Genomic DNA, 26625 nt, shown 5'->3' with positions numbered 1-26625 from the left:
CCCATGGTTCATAGCAATGGTGCTTGTTCTTATTTTTATCAGTTAGGAACGTATTTTGCTCTAAGTAATAGCCTATTCAGCTAGAGTAGTTTAAGAACTAGTGATTTATTTGCTTCAGAGAAGTTGCTGTTGGCTTTGGTTCAGTGACTGAACAATGCCAGGGAACATCTCTGCGTTAGCTTTTTTCATACTTGTTACTCAAGATGGCAGCTCTGTTTCTCAGCTTCTGCCTTCTGCTTGTCGCCGCATTGTCACAAGATAGCTGCTATATTTCTAAGTATAACATCCATGTTCAAGAGAGGAAGGGGGGTATGGCAAAGGAAGAAGGGCAGCACCTATATCACAGAAGCGAAAAATTTCCAGAAACCCTGCTTATACTTCAGTTGCCCTACTGGGTCGCTTGGATTCTTCCTCATTGCAAGAGAGGCTGTTGAAACAAGTATAGTGCTTTTGCCTTTGGACATTGCTGCCCCAAACAAAATTGGAGTTCTGTTAATAAGAAAGAAAGTAGAGTAGGTATTGGGAAGGCAATTAGCTATTTGCCATTTGTGCATTTGATAATGAGCCGTTGGAATCCCTCCCCATGCTCCTGAACCATCATCAGACAATTCTCACCTTGACTTTTATTGGTGTTCTCAAAGTTTACCCATTGTATCCATTGGTACATATGATCAGTGGTGCTATTGGAAGAATCTTGCGGTTGAGACATGCTTGTTGTCCTAAAGAATGAGAAAATTTAAGCTGTATGTGGTAGTTTTGGGGAGGAGGGTACAGCAGGGCATGCTTTAGTGAATTGAGAGTATTTTTTTTTTTTTGTCCTTTTGATCTAAAGTTCTAACCATAAAAAGAAGCCAGAAGAAGAGGAAGAAGGCAGTGCTCACCAAGATACTTCAGAAAAACATGAGTCTTCCCCAGAGAAAGCCAAGGGCAGACATACTGTGTCTTGTATGCAACCTGTGAGGTATGCTTCTTTCCTGAATTTAAACTTTAAGAGTCAATAGAGTAAAATTGTAAGTAGGTATATCTGTGGTCTGGAGCACATGGAACTTGGGAAATTCATAAAGCTATAACCATGGTGAGGGGCGCCTGGGTGGCTCAGTGGGTTAAGACCTCTGCCTTCGGCTCAGGTCATGATCCCAGGGCCTTGGGTTCTAGCCCCGCATTGGGCTCTCTGCTCTGCAGGGAGCCTGCTTCCCCCCCACCCCCTCTATGCCTGCCTCTCTGCCTGCCTCTCTGCCTACTTGTGATCTCTGTCTGTCAAATAAATAAAATATTAAAAAAAAAAAAAGCTATAACCATGGTGAGGTGAATTGTTTTATATCTTGGGGATGCTCATCTTAAAAGTTGAGAAAAATATACTTTAAAAGCAAATTAATCTGGGAAACAAACTGAGGGTTATGGAAAAGGAAGTGGGTGAGGGGATGGGGTAACTGAGTGTTGGGGATTAGGGAGGGCACGTGATGTGATGAGCACTGGGTGTTATATGCAACAGTGAAATCACTGGACATTACATCAAAAACTAATGATGCGGGGCGCCTGGGTGGCTCAGTGGGTTAAAGCCTCTGCCTTCGGCTCAGGTCAGGATCCCAGAGTCCTGGGATCGAGCCCCACATCGGGCTCTCTGCTCAGCAGGGAGCCTGCTTCCCTTCCTCTCTCTCTGTCTGCCTCTCTGCCTAATTGTGATCTCTGTCTGTCAAATAAATAAAATCTTTAAAAAAAAAAAAACTAATGATGCACTATATATTGACTAATTGAATTAAATTTAAAAAAAGAATATTTTTTTAAAAAGCAAAAGAAATATAAGAGGAAAAATTAAAGGTTCTTACTACCTGAATTGAACAGTTCTAATTTTGCCAAGCTCCCTTCTGGTCTTTACTCAAGCAAAAAATATATTTTCACAATCAGTGTACAGGAGCACCTGAGTGGCTCAGTGGGTTAAGCCTCTGCCTTCAGCTCAGGTCATGGTCTCAGGGTCCTGGGATCAAGCCCCTGCCTCGGGCTCTCTGCCCAGCAGGGAGCCTGCTTCCCCCTCTCTGCCTCCTTCTCTGCCTACTTGTGATCTCTCTCTCTGTCAAATAAATAAATAAAATCTTTAAAAAAAAATCAGTGTACAAACAACTTTAGATTCTGTTTTCCTTGCTTGCCATGAGAGTATTTCATTTTTTTTCCTGTACTACTATAAATTCTTCACATTTATCCTTTTTTAATAGTTAATAGTCTATCAAATTATATTTAACCATTTCCTGTTGAAAATGCAGTTACCAGTTTTTCACATTATAAATAATCAGCAAACATCTTTAGTGGCAGGGACTTTTCTTTGAGTAGTCTCTTCAGGCTAAAGAAAGAAATTCCTTGATTATAGGGTATGACTAGTGTTATGGCTATCGATATTAATTGCCAATTTGGTTTCTTTTTTTAATTTTAACTTTATTTTTTAATACATATATATATTTTAGAGGGAGGAGGGTCTGAGGAAGCGGGGGAGATAGAGAATCTTAAGCAGACTCCCTGCCCCCTCACAGAGCCTGTTGTGGGCTTGATCTCACAACACAGATATCATGAGCTGAGCCAAAGTTGAGAATCAGACATCCAACTGACTGAGCCACCCAGGTGGCTTTTATTTCTGAAACGGATATGTATGAATTTACAGTGCCATCAGCTCCGAATGAATATTTTTGTTTCCTTGTACTCATCCACATCAAATTTGTTTTTTTATATTTAAAATTGTTTCAAATTTAATTGATATAATGTTGATGGCATGAACTTATATTTTAGTTTTTATTTGATTACTGACAGGATTGTATTACTGTTATTGTAAACATATTTTCTCTTATGTAATATGTAAACATATTTTCCATATTTTCTCTTGGGTAAATTGTCTGTTTCCTTTCTATTTATCTGTAAGTGGTCTTAGTGATAGTCTCATTGCTAAGAATGGCTACTCTAAATTGAATTTTTACTATGTGTTAGGTACTTCAGAAATATCCGATTTAATAGTCACAAATATTCTGTGAGGATAAATATTTATATTCTTCATTTTACAGTGGAGGTAACTGAGGCTCAGAGGGATTAAATAGTTTTCTAAAGATCACATGGGCAGAAAATGAAATGACAGGGTAGGAATTTGAGCTCTGGTTGGTTTCTCTCCTAAGTCTGTCCTCTCTTAATCATGGTGTATATTTTATGTAGACTTTTGTCATATTTCTTGCAAATACTTCCCCATTCTACTGGTATTTTAAATCTTGCCTTTTCTTGTGGCTTAAAAGCTAATCACTGTATAGTCAAATTTATGAGTCTTTTGTATTATCTTCTATAGTCTATTTTAGCTGTCATTTTGAGAGGTTTTCAATATTTTGGTATAAATTGTGAATCGGGTTTTCTTTCATAATGTTGCATAATTAAGTCAATATCAATTTATCAGAATACTTTTTGGTTTTGCTGATTATCTTATCACAGGTTAACAATCGAATCTATGTAATACCTTTATACGATTTTGAATCATGAGCCTCTTTCTTCTCTCCTCTCTTATTTCTTTTACTGATTTGCCCTTAGGCAGAAGATTCTAAAAAGTACTGAGGAGCAAGAGTTGGAGAAGAGAATGAAAATGCAACAGGAGGTGGTGGAGATGCGGAAAAAGAATGAAGAATTCAAGAAACTAGCTCTTGCCGGAATAGGTCAGCTTGGTTCTTGTTCAGTGTGATTTATGAGGGGTGCTTCTCATTATCTTTGTAGGGTTTTTGAAGTCTCTAAAGGGGAAAAGGCATTCTTAGTTAGTAGTCAGTAGAAAAAGATGTGTTTATTGGAAAGCAGGCACCCTTTATATCCCCATGACCATTCCCTAGAATGTTCTATATACATTGGACCAGGGCCCCTGGCTGGCTCAGTCAACAGAGCATGTGATTCTTGGTCTTGGGGTTATAAGTTCAACCCCCAAGTTGGGCAAAGAGTTTACTTAAAAAAAAAAAAAGGTATTATATACACCGGGGCTTTCTTAGAGTGCACTGTTACTCTCTGCCTCTAATTATAGGACTCACAGCCATCATTCGAGCCCTTTTTCCATGAGACCTTCCCTCATTTCTTTAAGTAAAATTAATTCCTCCCTCCTTTTTCTTCCTAATTCTTTTTCTTTGTATTAGAAAAAGAAGGGATTAGGACTGAGACAGAAGATAAAGCCATTGGGCAGGCCAGTTTTTTGTTGTTGTTTTCCCATTTTAATCCTAGACAGAGGAAAAGAAAGCTGAGTGAATCCAGTTGTAGCTACAGAGGGAAAGCAGGACTGAAGGAGCCAAGGGGTCAGAGCTCTGCTTTGCTTTTAAATAGAGTTATTACTGGTAGAGGTCAAAGCTATAAAGCCCTGCTTATGGGGTTGAAAAAGCACCCCTGGAGTTTATAGGGTTTCCCTCTTAGATAGGTTTAGTTAAGTATGCTTTTCAAGTCAATCTGTAGCTTTTCCTGTCAAAAGAATTCCAGTTACTGTGCATCTCCAGAGCTATGACCACACCTGGGGGATGGGATTCTTCTCCCCTTGTGCCACCTCTTTGCTATTTGCATCCGACCCAGGGTCCTCAAACCAAGAGTACTCCGTGAATGAGGCACATACAGTAGCGTCTCTGAGGACCGTTTCAAGGTTTGGGTGACGTGTAGAGAGCGAACAAAGTTGGATCCACGGTGATAGAAATACTGAAAGGACTAGATAAAGGAGATTTACTGATACTCTCTATTCTTAGTGTCACCTGTGTGTTTTACTCTGCTTTTCACTCAGGGCAACCTGTGAAGAAATCAGTGAGCCAAGTAACCAAATCAGTTGACTTCCACTTCCGCACAGATGAGCGAATCAAACAACATCCTAAGAATCAGGAGGAATATAAGGAAGTGAACTTTACATCTGAACTGCGAAAGCATCCTCCTTCTCCTGTAAGTTGATGGGCTCAGTGCATATTCTTACTACTAATTCAGCAAGGATTTCAGGTGTAGTATTTGGGTCACTACTTCTAATAATATAATTGAGAGAAGCATGTTTTTGAGTTAAGATAGATCTAAATCCTCACTTTGCCCTGTTTGCTATGTATGATCTTAGAGAAATCGCTCTGTTTTTCTGGGAAGCATCTTAGGAAGTTGCTGTGAAAATTGAATTGAGAATGTACATAAAGCACATAGAATAATTATGTGTGGCAAACTGTAGGTCCCAGCTTGTTGCAGTTTGTGCTTTACAAAATTCTTGGGAAAAAACCCACAAAACTTACGTCTACAGAGTTGTGTACAATATATGACAGGGCTTATGGGAAAAATGGTGTTGGGGCAGATCACTCATATCTAACAGAAGCAGTAAGAATCCTACGTGAAGGGGCACCTGGGTGGCTCAGTGGGTTAAAGCCGCTGCCTTCGGCTCAGGTCATGATCCCGGCGTCCTGGGATCGAGCCCCGCGTCGGGCTCTATGCTCAGCAGGGAGCCTGCTTCCTCCCTTCTCTCTCTGCCTGCCTCTCTGCCTACCTGTGATCTGTCTGTCAAATAAATAAATAAAATCTTTAAAAAAAAAAAAAAAGAATCCTACGTGAAAATTCTAGTAATAAGAATTTCTACATCCATTTGTGGTGGGCATTATCGCTTGTTGAAATCAGTCCTTTGCAGTCTCAGACTCTGGGATTATGCTTCTTCCTTTGAGATATCAATCCTTAAAGAGTTTTATTTCCAATCAGAGATCAGTTTTATGAAAATCAATCATCCAAGGATTAGGCTTCTTCATCTCTTAGTTTTGGGGAAGATGTCTGCAGAGATTCTGATTCAGCCAGCTCTCTGGCCTGATATAGACCCAGAACCCAAATCAGCTTTTTCTTAATGAGATTGGGGGTGAGGACAATACTTTTGCAGCTCTTTTTTTCCCTTCTAATTCTCAGAAAACTTGTTCTTGCTGGCTTTAAAACATTGACATGCTTGGGAAAAATCACTTTATTTACTATTGCAGAACAGACCATTTGTTAAGTGCTACATCCTTTCTCCCTTTTTTAAAAGATGGGAATGGACTAGTTTTAACTCTTACTCAAGAACTGACAAATTTAAGAATAATAATCTTGGCTTCACCACAGGCCTTTTTTCTTTTGATCCTCTGAGCTAAATATGCGGCTTGTGGGAGATCTGAGCTTTTCTATAACACTTCATTGGGAGAATAACTTCTTTCTTTACAGGCCAGAGTGACAAAGGGATGCACCATTATTAAGCCTTTCAACCTGTCCCAAGGAAAGAAAAGAACATTTGATGAAACAGCTTCTACGTACGTGCCCCTTGCACAGCAGGTCGAAGCCTTTCATAAACGAACCCCTAACAGATATCACTTGAGGAGCAAGAAGGATGATAGTAAGTTTCATACCAATGTTATAGCCTCCCCTAGAATTCCCTTTGCTTATACAAATTTGCCTTTTGTTGAAATCCTAGCTTTCGAACTACAGTATGGCATGTGCCTATATGCCGCCAACACATGTACCGTTGAGCATCTCTGCACTCCTGCGCCCTACCCTGGCTATCTGTTACTTATACCCATCAACCACCTTGATCCTCCCAATCAGTAATTGGCCAGGGATTATACCTTCGCCATGTGTCAGTGTCGTGGTACAGCTAGTGACTTATAGAAAATGAAAGTATCCCATTCATTCAGGATTGTGTGGTTACCACTACAAACCAGGCACTGTTGGGTATAGGGGGTATAGCAGTGAATAAGATGGACTTGGTGACTCAGTGAGAGAGATAAATAGATCATTACATTACACATGTATATTATGTTTTCTTTATCCATTCATCTATTGATGGACACTTGGGCTGCTTCCATAATTTGGCTATTGTAAATAATGCTACAGTAAACATAGGGGTGCACATATCTTTTTGAATTAGTGTTTTTGTATTCTTTGGGTAAATACCCAGTAGTGGAATTACTGGATCATGTGGTAGTTCTATTTTTAATTTTCTGAGGAAGCTCCTTACTATTTTCCGCAGTGGCTGCACTAGTTTGCACTCCCACCAACAGTGTGGGAGTGTTCCTTTTTCTTCACATCCTTGCCAGCACATGTTTCTTGTGTGTTGTTTTTTGTTTTGTTTTGTTTTTTTAAGATTTATTTATCAGAGAGAGAGAGGTAGAGAGAGAGAGAATATGAGTAGATGTAGGGGCGGACGGAGAGGGAGATGAGCAGACTCCCCCCTGAGCAGGGAGCCCAATGTGGGGCTCAATCCCAGGACCCTGGGATCATGACCTGAGCCAAAAGCAGACGCTGAACCAACTGAGCCACCCAGGTGCCCTATCTTATGTTGTTGATTCTAGCAATTCTGATAGGTTTGAGGTAATCTCTCATCGTGGTTTTGATTTGCATTTCCCTGATGATGAGTAATGTTGACCATCTTTTCATGTGTCTGTTGGCCATTTTTATGTCCTCTTTGGAGAAATGTCTGTTCATGTCTTCTGCCCACTTCTAAATTAGATTATTTGGGGTTTTTTGGTGTTGAGTTGTATAAGTTCTTTATATATTTTGGATACTAACCCTTTGTTGGATATGTTGTTTGCAAATATCTTATCCCTTTCATAGGTTGTCTTTTAGTTTTGTTGTTTCCTTTACTGTCCAAAATCTTTTTACTTTGATGTAGTCCCAGTAGTTTATTTTTGCTTTTATTTCCTTGACACAGGTGACATATCTAGAAAAATGTTGCTGCGGCCGATGTCAGAGAAATTATTGCCTGTGCTCTCTTCTAGGATATTTATGATTTCAGATCTGACATTTAGGTCCTTAATCCATTTTTTTTAAAAAGATTTTATTTATTATTTATTTGACAGACAGAGATCACAAGTAGGCAGAGAGGCAGGCAGAGAGAGAGAGGAGGAAGCAGGCTTCCTGCTGAGCAGAGAGCCTGATGCGGGGCTCGATCCCAGGTCCCTGGGATCATGACCTGAGCTGAAGGCAGAGGCTTTAACCCACTGAGCCACCCAGGTGCCCCGTCCTTAATCCATTTTGAGTTTATTTTTGTGTATGGTGTATTTTCTGCAATTTTTATTTAAAGCTTTATATAGTTATAAATAATGGCTGTATGTATACTTGAAGACTGGCTTATTTCTAAAATGAATAGATTTGGTTTGTATCTCCTGCCGTTAGGTGATCAGATCTAAAGTAGAGGATTCAGGGGCGCCTGGGTGGCTCAGTGGGTTAAAGCCTCTGCCTTCAGCTCAGGTCATGATCCCAGGGTCCTGGGATCGAGCCCCGCATCGGGCTCTCTGCTCGGCACGGAGCCTGTTTCTCCCTCTCTCTCTGCCTGCCTCTCTGCCTACTCGTGATCTCTGTCTGTGAAATAAATAAATAAAATCTTAAAAAAAAAATAAAGTAGAGGATTCATTCTACATAATTATGAAAATTGACAAGGTTGCCCTGGTCAGGTGAATCAGTGTTTTCTATGAATGACAGTGATGGTCTTAAGATTGATGCTTTGACATTGTTTTTTTACTTTCTCTATTTGACTTTCTGTGAGAGGTGTTCTTGGTGTTTTGATATAGTCGCTTTTAGGGAATTCACAAAATTGGGAGTTAATACTTGATCTTTAGAAAGGCTTTATTTTAAAGCTAGAATAAGCAAAAATCTTATGTGTCGATAAGAACCGAAGTAGTTGGCATTATCAATAGAAAGCTGGTACATGCGTAGGCAGTGATGAGTCCATCAGACACAAGTGGATTTTAAGTTCAGAAAATGATAATAGAGTTTACCCAAAGACAGCCTTCATCATACCCCTCAATAAAAAGTGATAGGCAAGAAGGTGCTGCATGTTTGTCAGGTTGACTGACATGAGCTGAGCTGAGTGTGGAGGGCAGCCACTCTGATCTGGCATCACGGGCTGCCTACCCGAGTCAGCACCTACAGAAAACACAGTCTCAGAGAGCTAGATGAATGTCTGTGATCTTGCTTTACAGTTCTGTTACCCTCCAAATCTGCTACGGTCAAGATATCCAGAGACCCACAGACTCCTGTGCTGCAAACCAAACAGCGCACAAGGCCTGTGACCTGCAAAAGTGCAGCGGATCAGGAGGCAGAGGAACTCGAGAAACTGCAACAGTAAGTCCCATCGGCAGTATTTGAGGAAGAGTTCCAAGTACCTGCTTTCTTTTCGGTTCTATAATGGGGATAGTTGCTGTTTTTCTTGCCGTTGGATTTTTTTTTTTTTTAAATGGCATTTGAGTTACAGGTTCTCTACAGTCTGTGCTCCTGTCTCAATAATTAAAAAATTAGAAGTGGGAATATGGAGATATCCTGGAGTATAAACTGGTTTAAAAAACCAAATGCAGAGGTTGGGGTGGGAGAACTTACTCAGGATTCCAGTTAAGGAGTGTCCTCTGAGCTTCATTTAAGCAGATCTCACCATTTATGGCTACCCAAGGGCTCATTACAGCTATTGTTGGTAGAGAAAACTAGAATATAATGTGGTTAGCACTGGAGTTTGTCTCCTGTCTTCTGCTTTCATTCCTTTTTGTACTTTTTTTTTTTTTTTTTTAATATTTTATTTACCCATTTGACACAGAGAGATCACAAGTAGGCAGAGAGGCAGGCAGAGAGAGACGGGGGAAGCAGGTTCCCCGCTGAGCAGAGAGCCCGATGCAGGACTCGATCCCAGGACCCCGAGATCATGACCTGAGCCAAAGGCAGAGGCTTAACCCACTGAGCCACCCAGGTGCCCCCTTTTTGTACTTTTTTTTTTTTTTTGACAGACAGAAATCACAAGTAGGCAGAGAGGCTGCCAGAGAGAGAGGAGGAAGGAGGCTCCCCACTGAGCAGAGACCCCGACCCTTTTTGTACTTTTGAGGAAGGGCAGCTTCCTCTGGGTAGAGAAACCCCAATCTTTTTTTTTTTTTTTTTTTTTTTTAAGATTTTATTTTTTTATTTGACAGAGAGATAGCACAAGTAGGCAGAGAGGCAAGCAGAGAGAAAGAAGGATCAGGCTCTCTGCCAAGCAGAGAGCTGGATGCGGGGCTTGATCCCAGGACTCTGGGATCATGACCTGAGCCGAAGGCAGAGGCTTTAACCCACTGAGCCACCCAGGCGCCCTGAGAAACCCCAATCTTTAAAGCAGAGGGAATGTTAGGACTGGCTCCTTTATTCTTTGCTCTGGAGGTAGAGACAATGGCTATGGAGAGAGTTGAATTTTGCTGTGCTTGAATAATCATCATAATTACTATTTTTCTGTTTTGGCCTACTTTGTTGTTTGTGTAGCTTTTATTAACATTTTGTGTGTGTGTGTGTGTGTGTGTGGCTGTCATTTAAACTCTTATCTTACAGATACAAATTCAAAGCACGGGAACTCGATCCCAGAATTCTTGAAGGTGGGCCCATCTTGCCCAAGAAACCGCCTGTGAAGCCACCCACTCAGCCTATTGGCTTTGATTTGGAAATTGAGAAAAGAATCCAGGAAAGGGAGTCAAAGAAGAAATCGGAAGATGAACACTTTGAATTTCATTCCAGACCTTGCCCTACTAAAATTTTGGAAGATGTTGTGGTAAGAATGCTTGAGGTTCTGCATGCTGGCAGAAACGTCCTGCTCGTGACCAGATTATCTACACATTCACAAATGTTTGAGTAGATGCTATGATCGGGCATTGTATTAGGAGCTATAGGTGATAAAGAGACAGATCAGAAGTGGATTTTACTCTCAGGAAACTTAAAGTCAAGTAAGGGAGACAACATATGTATAAATAATATGAAATTGGAAGTGTTCTAAAAGAGGTGACAGTTAAAAGTACTATAGGAACTCAAGGGAGATAATGATTTCTTTCAGACAGACAGAAGGTTCAGGGAATGCGTTGTGGAGGAGGGAGCATATGACACAAGCCACTTAGGCGTCCCTCTTTTTTTTTTAAGATGTTATTTATTCAGCAGCACCTGGGTGGCCCAGTCGATTAAGCGGCTGCCTTTGGCTCAGGTCATGATCCCAGGGTCCTGGAATTGAGCCCCACATGGGGCTTCCTGCTCGATGGGGAGCCTGCTTCTGCCTCTCTACCCCCACTCCTCTGCTTGTGCGCTCTCTCTCTGATAAATAAAATCTTAAAAAAAAAAAAGATTTTATTTATTCATTTGAAAGAAAGAGCAGAGTGCAAGAGCAGGGGTGGGAGGGAGGAGAGGGAGAGGGAGAAGCAAACTCCCTGCTGAGCAGGGAGCCCAGTGCAGGGCTCAATCCCAGGAGGCTGGGATCATGATCTGAGCTGAAGGCAGACGATTAACTGACTGAGCCACCTAGGTGCCCCTGACTATATATTAAAATGAACTCATTTTTAAAGTATTTTAAAGGGAACATTAAATCACTATGTAAATGGAAAACCAGTATTTTTTGCCATGAATAACAATAGTAATAGCTAATAGATAAAGCTTATTATGTGCCAAGGTTTAGTTTAGTTTTTGTTTTTTTAAAGATTTTATTTATTTATTTGACAGAGAGAAATCACAAGTAGGCAGAGAGGCAGGCAGAGAGAGAGGGGGAAGCTGGCTCCCTGCTGAGCAGAGAGCCCGATGTGGGCCTTGATCCCAGAACCCTGAGATCATGACCTGAGCTGAAGGCAGAGGCTTTAACCCACTGAGCCATGCAGGCACCCCCCAAGTTTTAGTCTTAAGTTCTTCAATTTGTATAATAACTTATTTAATTTTCATAATAACCCTATGAGGTAAACACTATAGGTCTTATTATTAATCTATTTTACAGTTAGGAAATACAGAGATTAAATAACTTGCCCAAGATCATAAACTAACCAATGGCAGATGTGGGATAAATACTAGGTAGTATGGTTTCAGGGTCTGTGCTCTTATATTAAAATAGAAGGTACCTTTTTAAATGGAAATGTCTTAGGAAATATGTGAGCATTAAAAAAGTAGGGTGCATCTCACCTAACATCCTCTTCCATATTATCTGTCTTAATTTTTAGAAATGCTGATTTAGGAAATTAGGCTGGCAGTTTGTTTTCCTTTAGACATGCTAGGTGAAGTGGTACATGTGGAAGGGTGCCTAGAGTTCATTAAGAATTAAGTGAGATCTTAGAGTAGCCTTGTACCAGGTTATGCCTTGTTGAGAGTTCTGGATAAGCAGATCAGCAACGCACTAGGCAAGTAAGTAAGATGCAACCGAATTGATGTGGTGTGTTCCAGGGAAGTGTTTGCCAAATCCCGCTGGTTCTCAGAATCCTCTGGGGATCTTATTACATAAACAGATTCCTGGGCCCCACCCCTGGAGTTTTGATTTGTTATGTGCAGCATAGATTAGAGAGAGCCCCAGTGAGAACTTTGTGTCTGACACACAGTAAGCAGTCATGTTGTTAATAGTAATAACTGTCATTTTATCGCATGCTTACCTCATACCGAGTGTTCTATGTAGATTATCGTACTTATTTCTTGAAACAATTCTTAAGAGATAGGTTTTATTTTTAGCCCTATTTTTTAGATGAGGAAGAGACATTAGGAGGTATCTACTATGCAGAGGCAGGATTTGAACCTGTCATCTCCTCGAGCACTATATTATTCCACAGTGCTGACTTACCATTGTTTATTTTAGTAATCTCAGTTTTTGAGTTTGACACTGACTGTTTGTAGTTCTCCCTTTAAAAATTTCTGGTGATTTTACTTCAACTGTTGGTTTCTAGAGAAGCAAAGCATAGGAGACATTAGGTGCATTCTCTCTTACCCTCCTCATTTTTTAAAAAGGGAGGCTTTGAAAGGGGAATGTGGCTTGCTCATATTTTTAAAAGTTGGTGGCAGAATTGAGATTAGGTCCCATAACTTGTAGTTCTGGCTCTTCTAGCAGAACAGAGGAGCCTGCTTCCCAGAGCTCAAATGCAGTTTGTCTGTTTGCCACTGTTTTTCTTCATCCATGTCCTTCTGGTGCTGAAGCTCCTTCCGCATGTCCTTACGATATTTCTTGTGCTCTTAAACTTGTGGTTGATAGGTGGCAAGGAGACAACGGGGCTGATGAGAGATGGGCTTGCGCAGCAGTGGACCATGAGGCAGAGATGAATAAAGGGCTCTTGGGGCAGAGGTGGAGTGATGAAAACCTTGAGCTCAAGGGTGTGAAATGTGAACTTGGTGCCGACATCTAGTGGGGAGCTGGGGCACCACGGAGGTGGATGTGGTGTCAGTGAGGGCAGTGAGTAATTTTAGCAGCAGTATTTCAGGGATGACTTGGGGAGACCAGCAGGCTTTTTTTTTTCTCCCCCCCATACTCCCTGAGATAACATTGCTTCCAGTAATTTCCTAACTGCTCTTGTCCCGGGGCATTTGGGGGCATATCCTGCCCTAGGGAGAAATACTCACCCCTAACACCCCCTCCCCCATCCTGGGCTGCTTTCCCTAAATCCGCCATCTGTCCACCACATTGCCCACTTCTAACCACCCATCACTTCTTTAGAGCTGTCTTAATGGAACTTCCCATTAGGAGTCCCCCCACCCCAAACCCAGCCCCCATTATCCTTTAGCTGCACATTCTGCTAGGTTTCTTCAGAGCACTTTTGAAAATCAGGGAATACCTGATTTGTTACCTTTTCATTGTGTCTTTTCCTCCACTAGAATGTGAGCTCCCTGAAAGCAGGAACTGTGTACATCTGTCTTACTTAGTTTTATATCCCCTGCACCTGATGTCACTGCAGAAGCACTCTGATAGTGGGTAACTGAGTGAGTGATAGTACCAGCTGACATGCGCCGGCCCGGGTTGTGTGAGGTACTGGGAATTCAGAGATGGGGGAAAACACAGTACTTATCCTCACAGTTTTCATAGTTTGGTAGAGCAGATTGATATGTAGACACATAAGGACAGTACTGTCAATCAACATGGGTTCATCAAACTAATTATTACTTCTTGTAGGTCCTGTGGAGAATGCAAAGGAATGTAAATGGCAACATCCCTGCTCTCAAGTAGCTTACAACTAGGAAAATTTAAAATAGTAAACAAGAACCCTTCTGTTTTTAGATACCCAGTATTATACCCTGGGTGCCCCTGTTTTTTTTAAATTTCTGATTGAGTCCCTAGTTAGCGTTGAGGGCAATAGAATGGGGTGTAGGTGGGTCATTGCTGCAGAGTTGGTATTTATAAATCACCTTTTCCTCTCCTCCAATCAGTGAGGAGTGAGCCCACTCATAGATAGCTCTTTCGTGGGTTATTTGTTAGAGATTTCTGTTGCTATTTTAAAATGCGCATCTCTGTCAGGTGAATGCAGAGAGGGGAAGAAAGGAAAAGAGGGATTATTTTGGAACTAAATGAATCCTCAAGTATTTATTTCTATTATTTTATGAAAAGAAATTTATTTATGAAAAGAAATGAGCAGCATGGCTCAGTTGGTTAAGTGTCTTGACTTTGGCATAGATCATGATCTCAGAGTCCTAGGACAGGCTCTGCATTGGGCTCCACAGGGAGTCTGCAGGGAGTCTGCTTCTCCCTCTCTCCTGCCCCTCCCCCATGCACACACAGACTCTCTCCCCTGCCCCGCCCCAAAATAAATCTTAAAAAAACAAACAAACTGGGTTACCTGGGTGGCTCATTCAGTTAAGCATCTGCCTTTGCTCAGGTCATAATGTCAGGGTCCTAAAATTGAGCCCCACGTCAGGGGGCGGGGGTCCCTGCTCAGCAGGAAGTCTGCTTCTCTCCTTCTGTTGCTCCCCCTGTTTCTGCTCTTTCAGTCACACTCTCTCTCTAATAAATAAATAAAATCCTAAAAAAAAAAAGAAACAGCCAAAAACCCAAGGCCTAGAAGGCTCTCTAATGTGCCCCAAGTTATGCAGATTAGAATCAGACAAGGACTAGAACCAATCTCTGAGTCTTGCTTCATGTTCTTCCCACTCCCACATGCTCTGAGTGTGCTCTAGCAAGAGACTGGTAGCTGCCTGTAGAACAACAGGCTCTTGATTGTTTTATGGTTAGCATTATTTGAAAACCCATTTCACGGGCTTTTGTCACTTTCATTATAATTTCTGCTCTATGGGATTTCACTATTCCTAGTGATCCTGGCTTTCTTTAGAAAACAGCTTCCACAGCAGAATGAGCATTTTCTTTACAGTAGTTACCTTGGCAGGGTATAAATTCTTATCAATGACTGGTCCTCATTATACAAAGCATTTTGGAAAAGCCACTTATCTTCGAGTCTATGGCATACAGTCTTGGATCTCTTCAGCAGTGGCAAATGTTCATATTTTAAAGATTAATTTGCTTTTAAGAGCTAATCTGAATCATTTGCAACTAAAACTGAGTAGTCCAGGATAATAGAGCTGAAAATAATTTTGCTTAATTAAAAGTAAATATTGACTGACTGCCTTGCATTGCTTAAAAATGAGCTTTGAAGGCCACTCCAAGAAAGACATTCTAAACATGTTTTAAGCAGTTAGTGCATTGTAGGGATTAAGGAGAAATCTCTCTCCCAAGGTATAAATTGGGAGCCCAAGAGCCCAAGGTACAAATTCTGTTATTCATTTTTACTATGTTCAATGAACATTTACTGAATGCCTTATACTTGCCGAAGTCTTTGTTAGGTACTACAGATTAATGGAATAACAGTCCCCACTCTTGAAGGCTGGCAGGAGGTGAACATCTGAATGCACAGTGCTGTGAAGTTTTTTATGTACTGTCCTGGAACTACATACAGGGAAAGAGGGGTTATTTCATAGGTTCTGGGAGTGGAGAGATCAGTTGAAAGCCTTTATAAAAAAAGAGATGCTTCAATAGCGGCTTAAAAAGGTTTAGGAGCTTCCAAGCAGCTGGGATAAATGGCTAAGAAAGATTTCAGAGAGAACACAAATAAAGGTATGGAGAGAACCAGCGTTAACATTTTGGCAACTGCCAGTAGTTCGTAGTGGTTGGAGGGTGAGCTGTAGGAAGGGGAAAGAGATAAGGCTGAACAGTCAGGCAGGGCACCGTATTATGAGGTACCTTGTACTTCATGGCAAGGAATTTGTTATACTATTGTAGGTAGCATAAGAGCAATGAAAGAACTTTTTAAGTCAGAAAGTTATGTGATCCAATGTGTCTTAGACAAGTAATTCTGACTATATATAGAAGATGAATTGGAGAAATGAGATGAAAAGCTGAAGGACTATTACAAGGCTAGTGGAATGGTATAGGTAATCAGTGGTGTGGCCTGTGTATGGTGGTGCAGAGTGAAGAGGAAGTAGAATAGAGGGCAGAGGGACACAGCATACACATGCAAATATAACACATAAGGGTTTGAATTTTATCGTTTTATTTTATTTTTTCATCATGATAAGTATACTCTTTAACCCCCATCCCCTATTTCTCCCATCCCCCCACCCCCTCACTTCCTGTCCAGTAACCATCAGTATGTTCTCTATAGTGAAGAGTCTGTTTCTTAGTTTCTCCCTCTCTTTTTTTCCTTTGCTCATTTGATTTTTAAATTATGCGTATGAGTGAAATCATATGGTATTTGTCTTTCTCTGACGGACTTATTTTGTTTAGCACTCTACTCTCTGGTTCCATCCGTATTGTTGTAGATGGCAAGATTTCATTCTTTTTGTAATGGCTGAGTAATATGCCATTGGTATTGGGGTGTGTGTGTGCGTGCACACGCGTGTGTGTGTATACACATACACATACACACGCGTGTGCACGCACACACACACCACATCTTTCTTAGCCATTTATCTAGCAGTGGATATTTGGCTACTTCCACGGTTTGGCTGTTGTAAATAATGCTGCAGTTTTTATTTTTATTTTTTTATTTTTTTTAAGATTTTATTTATTTATTTGTCAGAGAGAGAGAGAGCAAGTGAGCACAGGCAGACAGAGTGGCAGGCAGAGGCAGAGGGGGAAGCAGGCTCCCTGCTGAGCAAGGAGCCTGATGTGGGACTCGATCCCAGGACCCTGGGATCATGACCTGAGCCGAAGGCAGCCGCTTAACCAACTGAGCCACCCAGACGTCCCTATTTTTATTTTTTTAAAAATTGATCTGGTCATAAGACTTCATTCAAAAAAGCCCAAGAGATACCACTTTTTTAGTTAGGATTAATTGGCAGATTTGTGATAGAGTTTGAATTCTATGAGAATCAGAAAGTGCTTATGGAACAACTTTCTGAAATGTGTTAGTCCTGAATGATATGCACAGTATGGTACATGTAACTCAGCCTGCAAGGATTTAAAATGTTGGCAGTGTTTTGGAATCATGACGGGAAAAATCTTCAGAGTAGTTGAATGTATGAGAATTATGGAGTATAGAAAATTCATCACTTCCCTTAATCTACTCTCAAAGAGGTATGAGAGTTAACCCAGATTTTATTTTCTATGCTTAACTTAATTATATATATTTTAAAAACAAAAAATTAATATTCTCTATTTTAGCAACTTGTCCCTCTCCCTTCAATAGTATGAACACTGTAGTATGTCAGTAATAAAGATTTATTTAATTGTTCTTTATAGCTGTATAATATTCTTTTGTATGGATGCACCACAATTTAAAAAAGGAGTTAACCGATACTTTTTGATAAACAATTGAGCTATTTGTAATTTTTTATTCTTTTAAAAAGTATATTGAAATAATGCCTAAAAAACAAAAACTAAACTAGAGACTCAATACTAGAGGTGGAATATTGGGTGAAAGAGTATGACCATTTAAAAATTTAATAGGTAGGGGCACCTGGGTGGCTCATCATTGAGCATCTGCCTTTGGCTCAGGTCATGATCCCAGGGTCCTGGGATCGGGCCCCACATCAGGCTCCCTGCTCAGCAGGAAGCCTGCTTCTCCCTCTCCCACTCCCCCTGCATGTATTCCCTCTCTTGCTGTCTCTCTCTCTCTGTCAAATAAATAAATCTTAAAAAAAAAAAAAAAAAATTGGGGGTGGGCCTGGGTGGCTCAGTCAGTTAAGCATCTGTCTTTGGCTCAGGTTGTGATCCCAGGGTCTCAAGCAGAGAGCTTGCTTCTCCCTCTCCTGCTCCCCCGACCTCCCCCGCTTGTGCACACTCTTTCTCGCTCTCTTGTGCTCTCTCTCTCCCTGTCAAATAAATAAAATCTTAAAAAAAAAATTGAATAGGTAATTCCCCAAAGGTGTACCAATTTATGACATATACTCTTACCCAACTGTATGTGAGTGCTGACTTCTCTTTCATATATGGCAACACTGGTATCAATCAGTCCTCCAAATATTACTCAGTCTTATAAGTGAAGAATAACCTGATTTAATTTATATTTTTAAAAATTATTGAGATCGAGTCTCTTGTGTATCTTTGTGAACTGTTTGTTTTTGTTGTTTGTTTGGCAGAAGAAAATTTAGCTCTTGCCCAGTACTTTTTCCCATTTGCCCTTTAAGGGTGATATATATATATATATATATATATATATATATATATGTATTTTTTTTTAAAGATTTTATTTATTTATTTGACAGAGATCACAAGTAGGCAGAGAGGCAGGCAGAGTGAGAGAGGAGGAAGCAGGCAGGCAGAGTGAGAGAGGAGGAAGCATGACCTGAGCAGAGATCCCGATGCGGGACTCGATCCCAGGACCCTGAGATCATGCCCTGAGCCGAAGGCAGAGGCTTTAACCCACTGAGCCACCCAGGCACCCCGAGGGTGATATATTTTTTTAAAAAGATTTTATTTTCTTTTTTTAAAGATTTTATTTATTTATTTGACAGAGAGAGGGAGCATGAGAGAGGAGAGGTCAGAGGGAGAAGCAGACTCCCCCCTGAGCAGAGAGCCCGATGTGGGACCTGATCCTGGGACTCCAGGATAATGACCTGAGCCAAAGGCAGTCACTTAACCAACCGAACCACCCAGACACCCCTCAGATTATATTTTTAAGTAATCTCTACACCCAACATGGGGCTCAGACTGGAAATTAGGAGTCACGTGTTCCACCAACTGAGCCAGCCAGGCACCCTGAGGGTGATGTTTTTTTTTGTTTTTTTTTTTTTTTTTAAAAGATTTTATTTATTTATTTGACAGACAGAGATCACAAGTAGGCAGAGAGGCAGGCAGAGAGAGAGAGGGGGAGAGCAGGCTCCCTGCTGAACAGAGAGCCCGATGCGGGGCTCGACCCCAGGACCCTGAGATCATGACCCGAGCCGAAGGCAGCAGCTTAACCCACTGAGCCACCCAGGCGCCCCAAGGGTGATGTTTTTGAACATAAGTTCTCATTGTAGAGTTGTATGAGGAATAGGTTTAAGAAAATGGACAGTATCTATTATGATCCTGAATGCATTTGGAAGTCTTTTTTGATTTTTGTTTTTGAGGGATTAGAGTATAGAAAGGGAGAGAAACAATAAAATATTGGCATTAATTTGTTTTCTGAGTGTTTTTCATAAGCACCAAAAAAGATTGTGATGAATCCTATTTTTACTGAATATAGTCCTCCAGCCATGCCCTTGTTATTAGCTGCTCTTCTGTATGGTAATCCACTGTTAGAATGCTACTGTGTTTCAGTATGCGGGTAAACAGCAATACACTAAAGTACTAGACTTTTTTTTTGATTCCTGGTATATGAACTCCCCTTTAATAGAGGGATTTGATCTTTTTTTTAGGATTTTTATTTATTTATTTGACAGAGAGAGCACAAGCAGGGGGAGTGTCAGGCAGAGGGAGAGGGAGAAGAAGACACCCCATTGAGCAGAGAGCCCAACGTGGGACTTGATCCCAGGACCTTGGGATCATGCCCTGAGCCAAAGGCCGATGCTTAACCAACTGAGCCACCCAGGGTCCCTGAGAGGGATTTGATCTTATCACACAGCATAGTAGAGATTGTCCTGGGATGTCTAATTGAATTGCTTACTCTTTGTAGGGTGTTCCTGAAAAGAAAGTACTTCCAATCACTGTCCCCAAGTCACCGGCCTTTGCCCTGAAGAACAGAATCCGAATGCCCACCAAAGAAGATGAGGTGATTCCCTGGGATAGAGGGAGTTTTCTTCCTTCTACTTTATCAATTTAAGCTTTCCTCTTTCTTAAGCTTAATGGAATTCAAAGGCAGTCACTCTTATCTGGAGCTGTCTTTAACGGTGGGTATATGAACATTTGGTCATCTTTTTTGCTCCCCCAAGAGCAAAGTAGTTGGTAAGGGTATGAATCTTCTGGCCTTCAGTAGTGACTAGTTATACAACTTATTGGATGCTTATCCATTTCGGTAGCATTGAAAATCAACCTGTCATAACTTGGATCAAAAGTTGATAAGCCCTATGTTTTATTTTGCCTAAGCTATTGTCACCATTCAGTGAGGGACTTTTAAAATTCACACTGAGCAGTTATATCCACCCTGTCTGATCTCCACTAACCCGAGGGTTGCTAAGGTTACTGTGTGGTGACAGTTCATGAAATTGGAATACATAAACTGTCATTGATCAGGCTGGTTTCTTGTTACATCTCCCATTTTATCTATAAATATCCAGAGTTAGGGTAATTTTATAGCGGATCTCAAGCATAAACCTTTTTATAGGTTCATTTGAAACTAAAATACACTGTAATCTTATGTTACCAGCTTGAACCCAAACAACTTACTTGGTCCTATTCTGGGTTTGGCAACCATTAACTCCCAGTCACATGTTTTAGTGGAGTCTGGAGGCTGGGTCAAAGAAGAGGCCAAGGTATATGCTTAGGTAGTACCTCTCCTCTGTTCTTTATTTTGTTCACACTCTTTGATCTCATTTCGGTTTTACAACCTCCCTTTAGATCCTTCAGGAGTAATTGTGTTAGTCCTTTATCAAATGCTTTCACACTGGTCTCACCCCTATGAAGTGGTAGATGACTTAGGTATTGTCCCTTTTTGGTAGAAAAGGAAGCAAAGACACCTAGGAGGTTGAGTGACTTGCCTTAATTAATGATTTCTCTCAAGTACTATCTTCTGACACCCACATCCTGTAGAGGTGAGAGAGAGCTTGTGTCTAAACTACGATTTTTCCCTTAGGAAGAGGAGGAGCCGGTAGTGATAAGAGCACAACCTGTGCCACATTACGGGGTACCTTTTAAGCCCCAAATCCCAGAGGCAAGAACTGTGGAAATATGCCCTTTCTCTTTTGATTCTCGAGACAAAGAACGTCAGTTACAGAAGGAGAAGAAAATAAAAGAACTGCAGAAAGGGGAGGTAGGTGTTTCCATTTCTATAAGTAGCATAATACCATTCTTTGATCTGTCACAGATAATCTTTTATGTTATACTTTTAGCTATAAAATCACTGACTTCCTTTGATCCCTCTAAGAACCTTATGAAGTATAAATAGGGCAAGTTTTTAATAACCCTTCTGGCAAAAGGAGATTAAGTGACTTGCCTGTGATCATGTTGCTAGCTATTGGCAATATTGGGAGGATAACCTAGATTTCCTTTTGAACCCCTTACTCTTTCTGCTACACATACCATGCTGCTTTAAAAACTGGCCTTTTCTGTATTTCAGATTCATCCACATACTCTGGAGTAACTCTTGCTTTCTGGCTAGAGAGACTTTAGGATCTTAAATCTTATGTTTTCTTTTCTGTTAGGTGCCCAAGTTTAAGGCACTTCCTTTGCCTCATTTTGACACCGTTAACCTGCCAGAGAAGAAGGTGAAGACCACAACTCAGATTGAGCCTTTCTGCCTGGAGACTGACAGAAGAGGTGCTCTGAAGGCACAGACTTGGAAGCACCAGGTGGGGGATGGAGAGAGCAGCTAAAATGTTCATTGCATCATTGTTGGTTTGTTAGAATAGGTAGGCCCACTACACTGACATTTATCTGAAAACTAACATACTGGGTTATTTCAGGGACTCTCACTCTAAATCAAGGATCAGCAGACTTTCTATAAAAGACCAGATAGTGGGGCGACTTGGGGTGGCTCAGTCAGTTAAGTATCAAACTCTTGATTTCAGCTCAGGTCATGATCTCAGGGTCCTGGAATCAAGCCCCACATCAGGCTCCTCACTCAGCAGGGAGTCTGCTTGTTTCCTTCTCCCATTGCCCCTTCCCCTGCTCATGTTCTGTCTCTCTCTCTCTCTCCTTCTCATAAATAAATATTTAATAAAAATAATAAAAAATGAAAGACCAGGTAGTAAATATTTTAAATTTTGTAGGTTACATATGGTCTCTGTCACATACTCTGTGTGTGTGTGTGTGTGTGTGTGTGTGTGTGTGTGTGTTTCAACCCTTTGAAATTGTGAAAACCAGACTTAGCTCAAGGTCTGTAAAAAGAGGGATTGCAAGCTGGATTTGGCCCACAGACTGAAGTTTGCTGACCTCTGCTCCAAGTGATCCATCTGGGGAATGTGAGAACTAAAAGGCTCTTTTTGCATCAGGACTCTTAAGATCTCATCTGTTCCATCTATTAGATTTCTTCATTACATATTCACTCCTTTCTGTTAGTACTTTGATAAGAAACAGTATGGTGAGAATAGATCCTCAGTATGGAGTGCTGTTTTCTCAACATAGTATCCTCCTTTGCTTTTTGTAGATGACAGGTGATTAAAAACAATTTGTTGGGGACACCTGAGTGGCTCAGTGGGTTAAAGCCTCTGCCTTCGGCTCAGGTCATGATCCCAGGGTCCTGGGATCGAGTCCTGAATCGGGCTCTCTGCTCAAAGGGGAGCCTGCTTCCTCCTCTCTCTCTGCCTACTTGTGAGCTCTGTCTGTCAAATAAATAAATAAAATCTTAAAAAAAAAAAATAAAAATAAAAACAATTGGTTGTTGGTTGGTATAATTGGGATCTAATAATGTGCTATTTGGAAAAAAATTCCCCTGAATCCCTAAGTTTGTAAGTGTTTTTATATCATCACTTACCCTGGACTCTGTTCAAAAGGAGCTCTGAGCTGATCTTTCTAGGAAGTCAAAAGGTGTGATTGCTTACATGACTGCATATAAGTCTTGGTGGTGGTGTTCCCTAGGAAAACTTAGGACTGTTTTGGAAGTGGTAGTGAATCTGTCTTTCCAGGACCATGACACAAAATGTCTGTGTGGGATATTTCCTATAATAAGAAAAAAAAAATTTTAAGTTTTTCAAACATACACAAGAGAATAGTATAATGGTAGAGAGGTAGAGAGGATAGTATGATCTTCTTCCATGAACCTGTCACTTGGTTCTATAGTGATCAAAACATGGAAAATCTTATTTTATCTGCATTTCTACCTACTTAACCTCTACACTGGATATTTCTACCAACAAAAGATAACTTTGAAGCAAATTCTAAGTATCACCTCATATCATCATTTCAATAGCAAGTAAAGATATGTATCTTTATATCTTCAATATGTATCTTTAAAAATATAAGTATAAAAACCTCCATAATACTATCACACATAAAAAGATTAATAATAAATTCTTAATAGTGACAAATAGTGTTCTTTTTTTTTTTTTTAAGATTTTATTTATTTATTTGACAGAGAGAGATCACAAGCAGGCAGAGAGGCAAGCAGAGAGAGAGGAGGAAGCAGGCTCCCTGCGGAGCAGAGAGCCCGATGTGGGGCTCGATCCCAGGACCCTGGGATCATGACCTGAGCCGAAGGCAGAGGCTTTAACCCACTGAGCCGCCCAGGCGGTCCGACAAATAGTGTTCTTACATCTCCAAATCTCTCACTGAATTGTTCAAATCAGGATCCAAATAAAGCCTACATATTGCATTTGTTTGATAAATCTCTAAGTCCCCTTTTCTCTGTAGGCTCCTCTACTTACATATTATTTGTGGAATAAACTGGCTTGTTTGTCCTATAAATTTTCCACAATCCCAGTTTTGGTCATTGTATTCCCATGGTGTTATTTAGTATATTCCTGTTCCTTCTGTATTTCCTGTAAATGGGTGGTCAAACCTAAAGGCTTGATTAAATTCTGGTTAAATATGGGGCACCTGAGTGGGCTCCATTGGTTAAGCATTTGCCTTTGGCTCAGGTCATGGTCTCAGGGTCCTGGGATTGAGCCCCGTGTTGGGCTCCCTGCTTATCGGGAAGTCTGGCTCTCCCTCTCCCTCTGCCTCTCCCACCCCCCCACCTCTGCACCCTGCTCATGCTTTTCTCTCTCTCTCAAATAAATAAATATAATCTTTAGAGAATATTCTCGTTAGATTCTTTTGGGGGTTGGGAGGGAGAATACTTTATAGATGATCCCATCCAAGGGTATATAATGTCCACACATTTATTTTTATGTTCAGATACGCCTTAAAAGTACCTAAAGATATTTTCTAGTTCTCAGTGGATTCCGAGGTTATCAGTCTGATCTGCTTAGTGTAAAGGGGGTTTTAACTGGAGTTTAGATGAAGTCATCTCCTGCCTTTATTGATGAAGCCATTTAGAAACGTTAGTTCTTAAGCCACTGAGGCAGCAGTTCTGGAAAGTTGTGCTGTTGCTTATCTAACAGACATTCTTTCTAATAGCTGGAGGAAGAACTGAAACAGCAGAGAGAAGCAGCTTGCTTCAAGGCTCGTCCAAACACCGTCATCTCCCAGGAGCCCTTTGTTCCCAAGAAAGAGAAGAAATCCATTGCTGGTAGTATTATATGTATTCTTGGGGGATCAGGGCAGAATTGTCAGACTTCCCAGGGAGGATGCTGGGACTCCGTTGTGTCAGTATCAGCTGTGTCAACCAGAAGCATTTGCCTTTAGAGGATCTAGTTGTTCTCTTCTTGGAGCAGGTTTTTGGTCTTTGTTGAACCATGCACTTGTGCTGAGTTTGCAGCCTATGTTGGGGCCAGATTCAGAGAACAAGAGCCTGGGCAAAGGCAGCTGGCATTTCCACAGCAATCATGGACTTTACTCACCCAAAGAGTAGTAAGTGAGGGAGGAAGAGCCAGGACTTCTTTCTGGAGTCTTCTTTTCCATGAAGCAAGCCTTAGGTATAAGACACTTGATTCCTTAAAGCACTGGGTAAGGTGTCAGAAAATGGATTCTTCTCCTACATCTGTCTCAGAATCACCATGTAGTTTTGAGCAAGATATTTCATCTGTATGGGTCTTGCTTTTCTCTGAGTTAGATGGTTTCCAGGAGCCCTTCCAATTGTTAAAATTCTAGGACTTTTTCTTTGTGGTATGTTCCTCCTTTCTGCTGACAGGGCTTCCCTAGAACTTAACCTTTCTGTTGCCGGGTGCGTCCGTGCCACTTGCTGCATCCAGGGGGCTGGGTTTATGTAGGTCGTGCTTGTGCACCAATACTGTCTCTGTTTCTGTACTCAGAGGGCCTTTCTGGTTCTCTAGTTCAGGAACCTTTCCAGCTGGCCACCGAGAAGAGAGCCAAGGAGCGGCAGGAACTGGAGAAGAGAATGGCTGAGGTAGAAGCTCAGAAAATCCAGCAGCTGGAGGAGGCCAGGCACCAGGAGGAAGAGCAGCAGAGGGAGGAGCTGGCCAGGCTACGGAAAGAACTGGTAACTGGGCAGCATGAACACTGACTAATCCAGAGTTGTCTCTGTTTTATCTGTACCTTGCCTTGTCCCAGAAAGGATCTAAGGTGGCCTACCAGGACATATCAAAGATGAGTGAAGGTGGAAAATCACACAAACCAAGAACAGTGGCAAAGTTGTGATGTGAACAATGTTAAAGATGTGCACATTATGATCCATGTGTCTGCTACGTTTGAGCCATAATTTTAGCTCTTTTTAGGAACCAACCTGTTGGTTACAAAACTCACAGAGTTCATGAGATACAAACAAGCAAATAGTTAAAAAACAAACAAACAAACAAACAAAAATTTAGTCTTGATACTGAATTCAGACAGAATTTCTTCTGGGGGTCTTCATAAGGAGGATATCATGTGGTAGAACATGCACAGTGATGCATTCCTAGGATTTATTTATTTATCTAATTTTTATTATTTCCTTTAGACTTAAGAAAACCAATGTGGTTTTGCAATTAGACAAGAATATGTAGGTAGGGAAGGACATGGGAATTATATTGCAACTGCATTTTCATTTTTCTCTTAATAATTTACTCAAATTTCTTGGGGTTATAGCACATATTGGTCCATGTGACCTTCAATGCTAACACTAGAAAAATGATTTAGATATTAAGTTATCCAGAAAGAAAGCTTAATTTGCAGTAAGGACTTTTTCACTCAGAGGGCAGCAAGGTGCATTCACTGCATTAATGAGCAAAGAGAGTTTCAGATGGAACTTCATGAGACTGATAAAAGGATGATTACATAAATACATAAGTTGTTGTGGTTTTGTCTCAAAAGGCTAGGCCAGCTGCTGTTAGAGTTGTTGGCAGAGATGACTGTAGCCTCAGGAAGGCTCTAGGGACAAACTTAAAGGGACCAACTTGTTGGCAAAACCCAAGCTGCCATTTGCTGATTGGATGAAAAAAATGATACAGTTCCCACTCTAGATATGCTCACAGAACCAGCCTTTTTTCCAGCCTGAAGTTCTTTGATTTTTCTTCAACACTTGGTACTGTCTCTTGTATTTGTCATCCCCATCGTTGAGGTGTTACAATGATTCTCGGTGTAGGCCGGTACTGGTGTCAGCGTCCTAAAGCACAGTTCAGTCGATGCTAGTTAGCTCTCACTAACCTGACTTAATTCAGGATTGTTTTAGACTGCCCAGAAGGAAAGCTGGCTTTCTCCCAGCAGCCCTTCCTGGTTATGGTTTTTGTTTATTTGTTTGTCCATGGTTTGGGTGACTATTAAGACTTGATAAGTTTAAGATTGTGCTCTGGGAGGTTTTGTTTGTTTGTTTGTTTGTTTTAAACATATAGTGTATTGTTAGT

At 41.0% G+C, this 26625-nt stretch overlaps 1 protein-coding gene across 7 annotated transcripts in view; it reads left to right on the top strand.

Moving 5' to 3' along the window:
* Positions 1-26625, top strand: part of TPX2 (TPX2 microtubule nucleation factor) — a 59236-nt gene that overhangs the window by 30843 nt on the left and 1768 nt on the right. For 4 of the 7 annotated variants that reach the window (XM_080814293.1, XM_080814294.1, XM_080814292.1 and 1 more), the window contains 11 exons: positions 833-961; positions 3553-3674; positions 4763-4914; positions 6184-6352; positions 8937-9078; positions 10297-10513; positions 19767-19862; positions 20883-21059; positions 21451-21597; positions 24305-24416; positions 25099-25286. In XM_080814293.1, coding sequence (XP_080670419.1) covers positions 833-961; positions 3553-3674; positions 4763-4914; positions 6184-6352; positions 8937-9078; positions 10297-10513; positions 19767-19862; positions 20883-21059; positions 21451-21597; positions 24305-24416; positions 25099-25286 — 1651 coding nt within the window. The remainder of the gene's footprint in view (positions 1-832; positions 962-3552; positions 3675-4762; positions 4915-6183; positions 6353-8936; positions 9079-10296; positions 10514-19766; positions 19863-20882; positions 21060-21450; positions 21598-24304; positions 24417-25098; positions 25287-26625) is intronic. The other 3 variants (XM_080814297.1, XM_080814296.1, XM_080814295.1) reach the window with 1 other exon arrangement.

Source organism: Martes martes, assembly GCF_963455335.1.
Source record: "Martes martes genome assembly, chromosome: 9".
Classification (NCBI taxonomy): domain Eukaryota; kingdom Metazoa; phylum Chordata; class Mammalia; order Carnivora; family Mustelidae; genus Martes; species Martes martes.
Note: the sequence above shows the minus strand (reverse complement) of the source record. Positions and strands in the feature narration are given on the sequence as shown.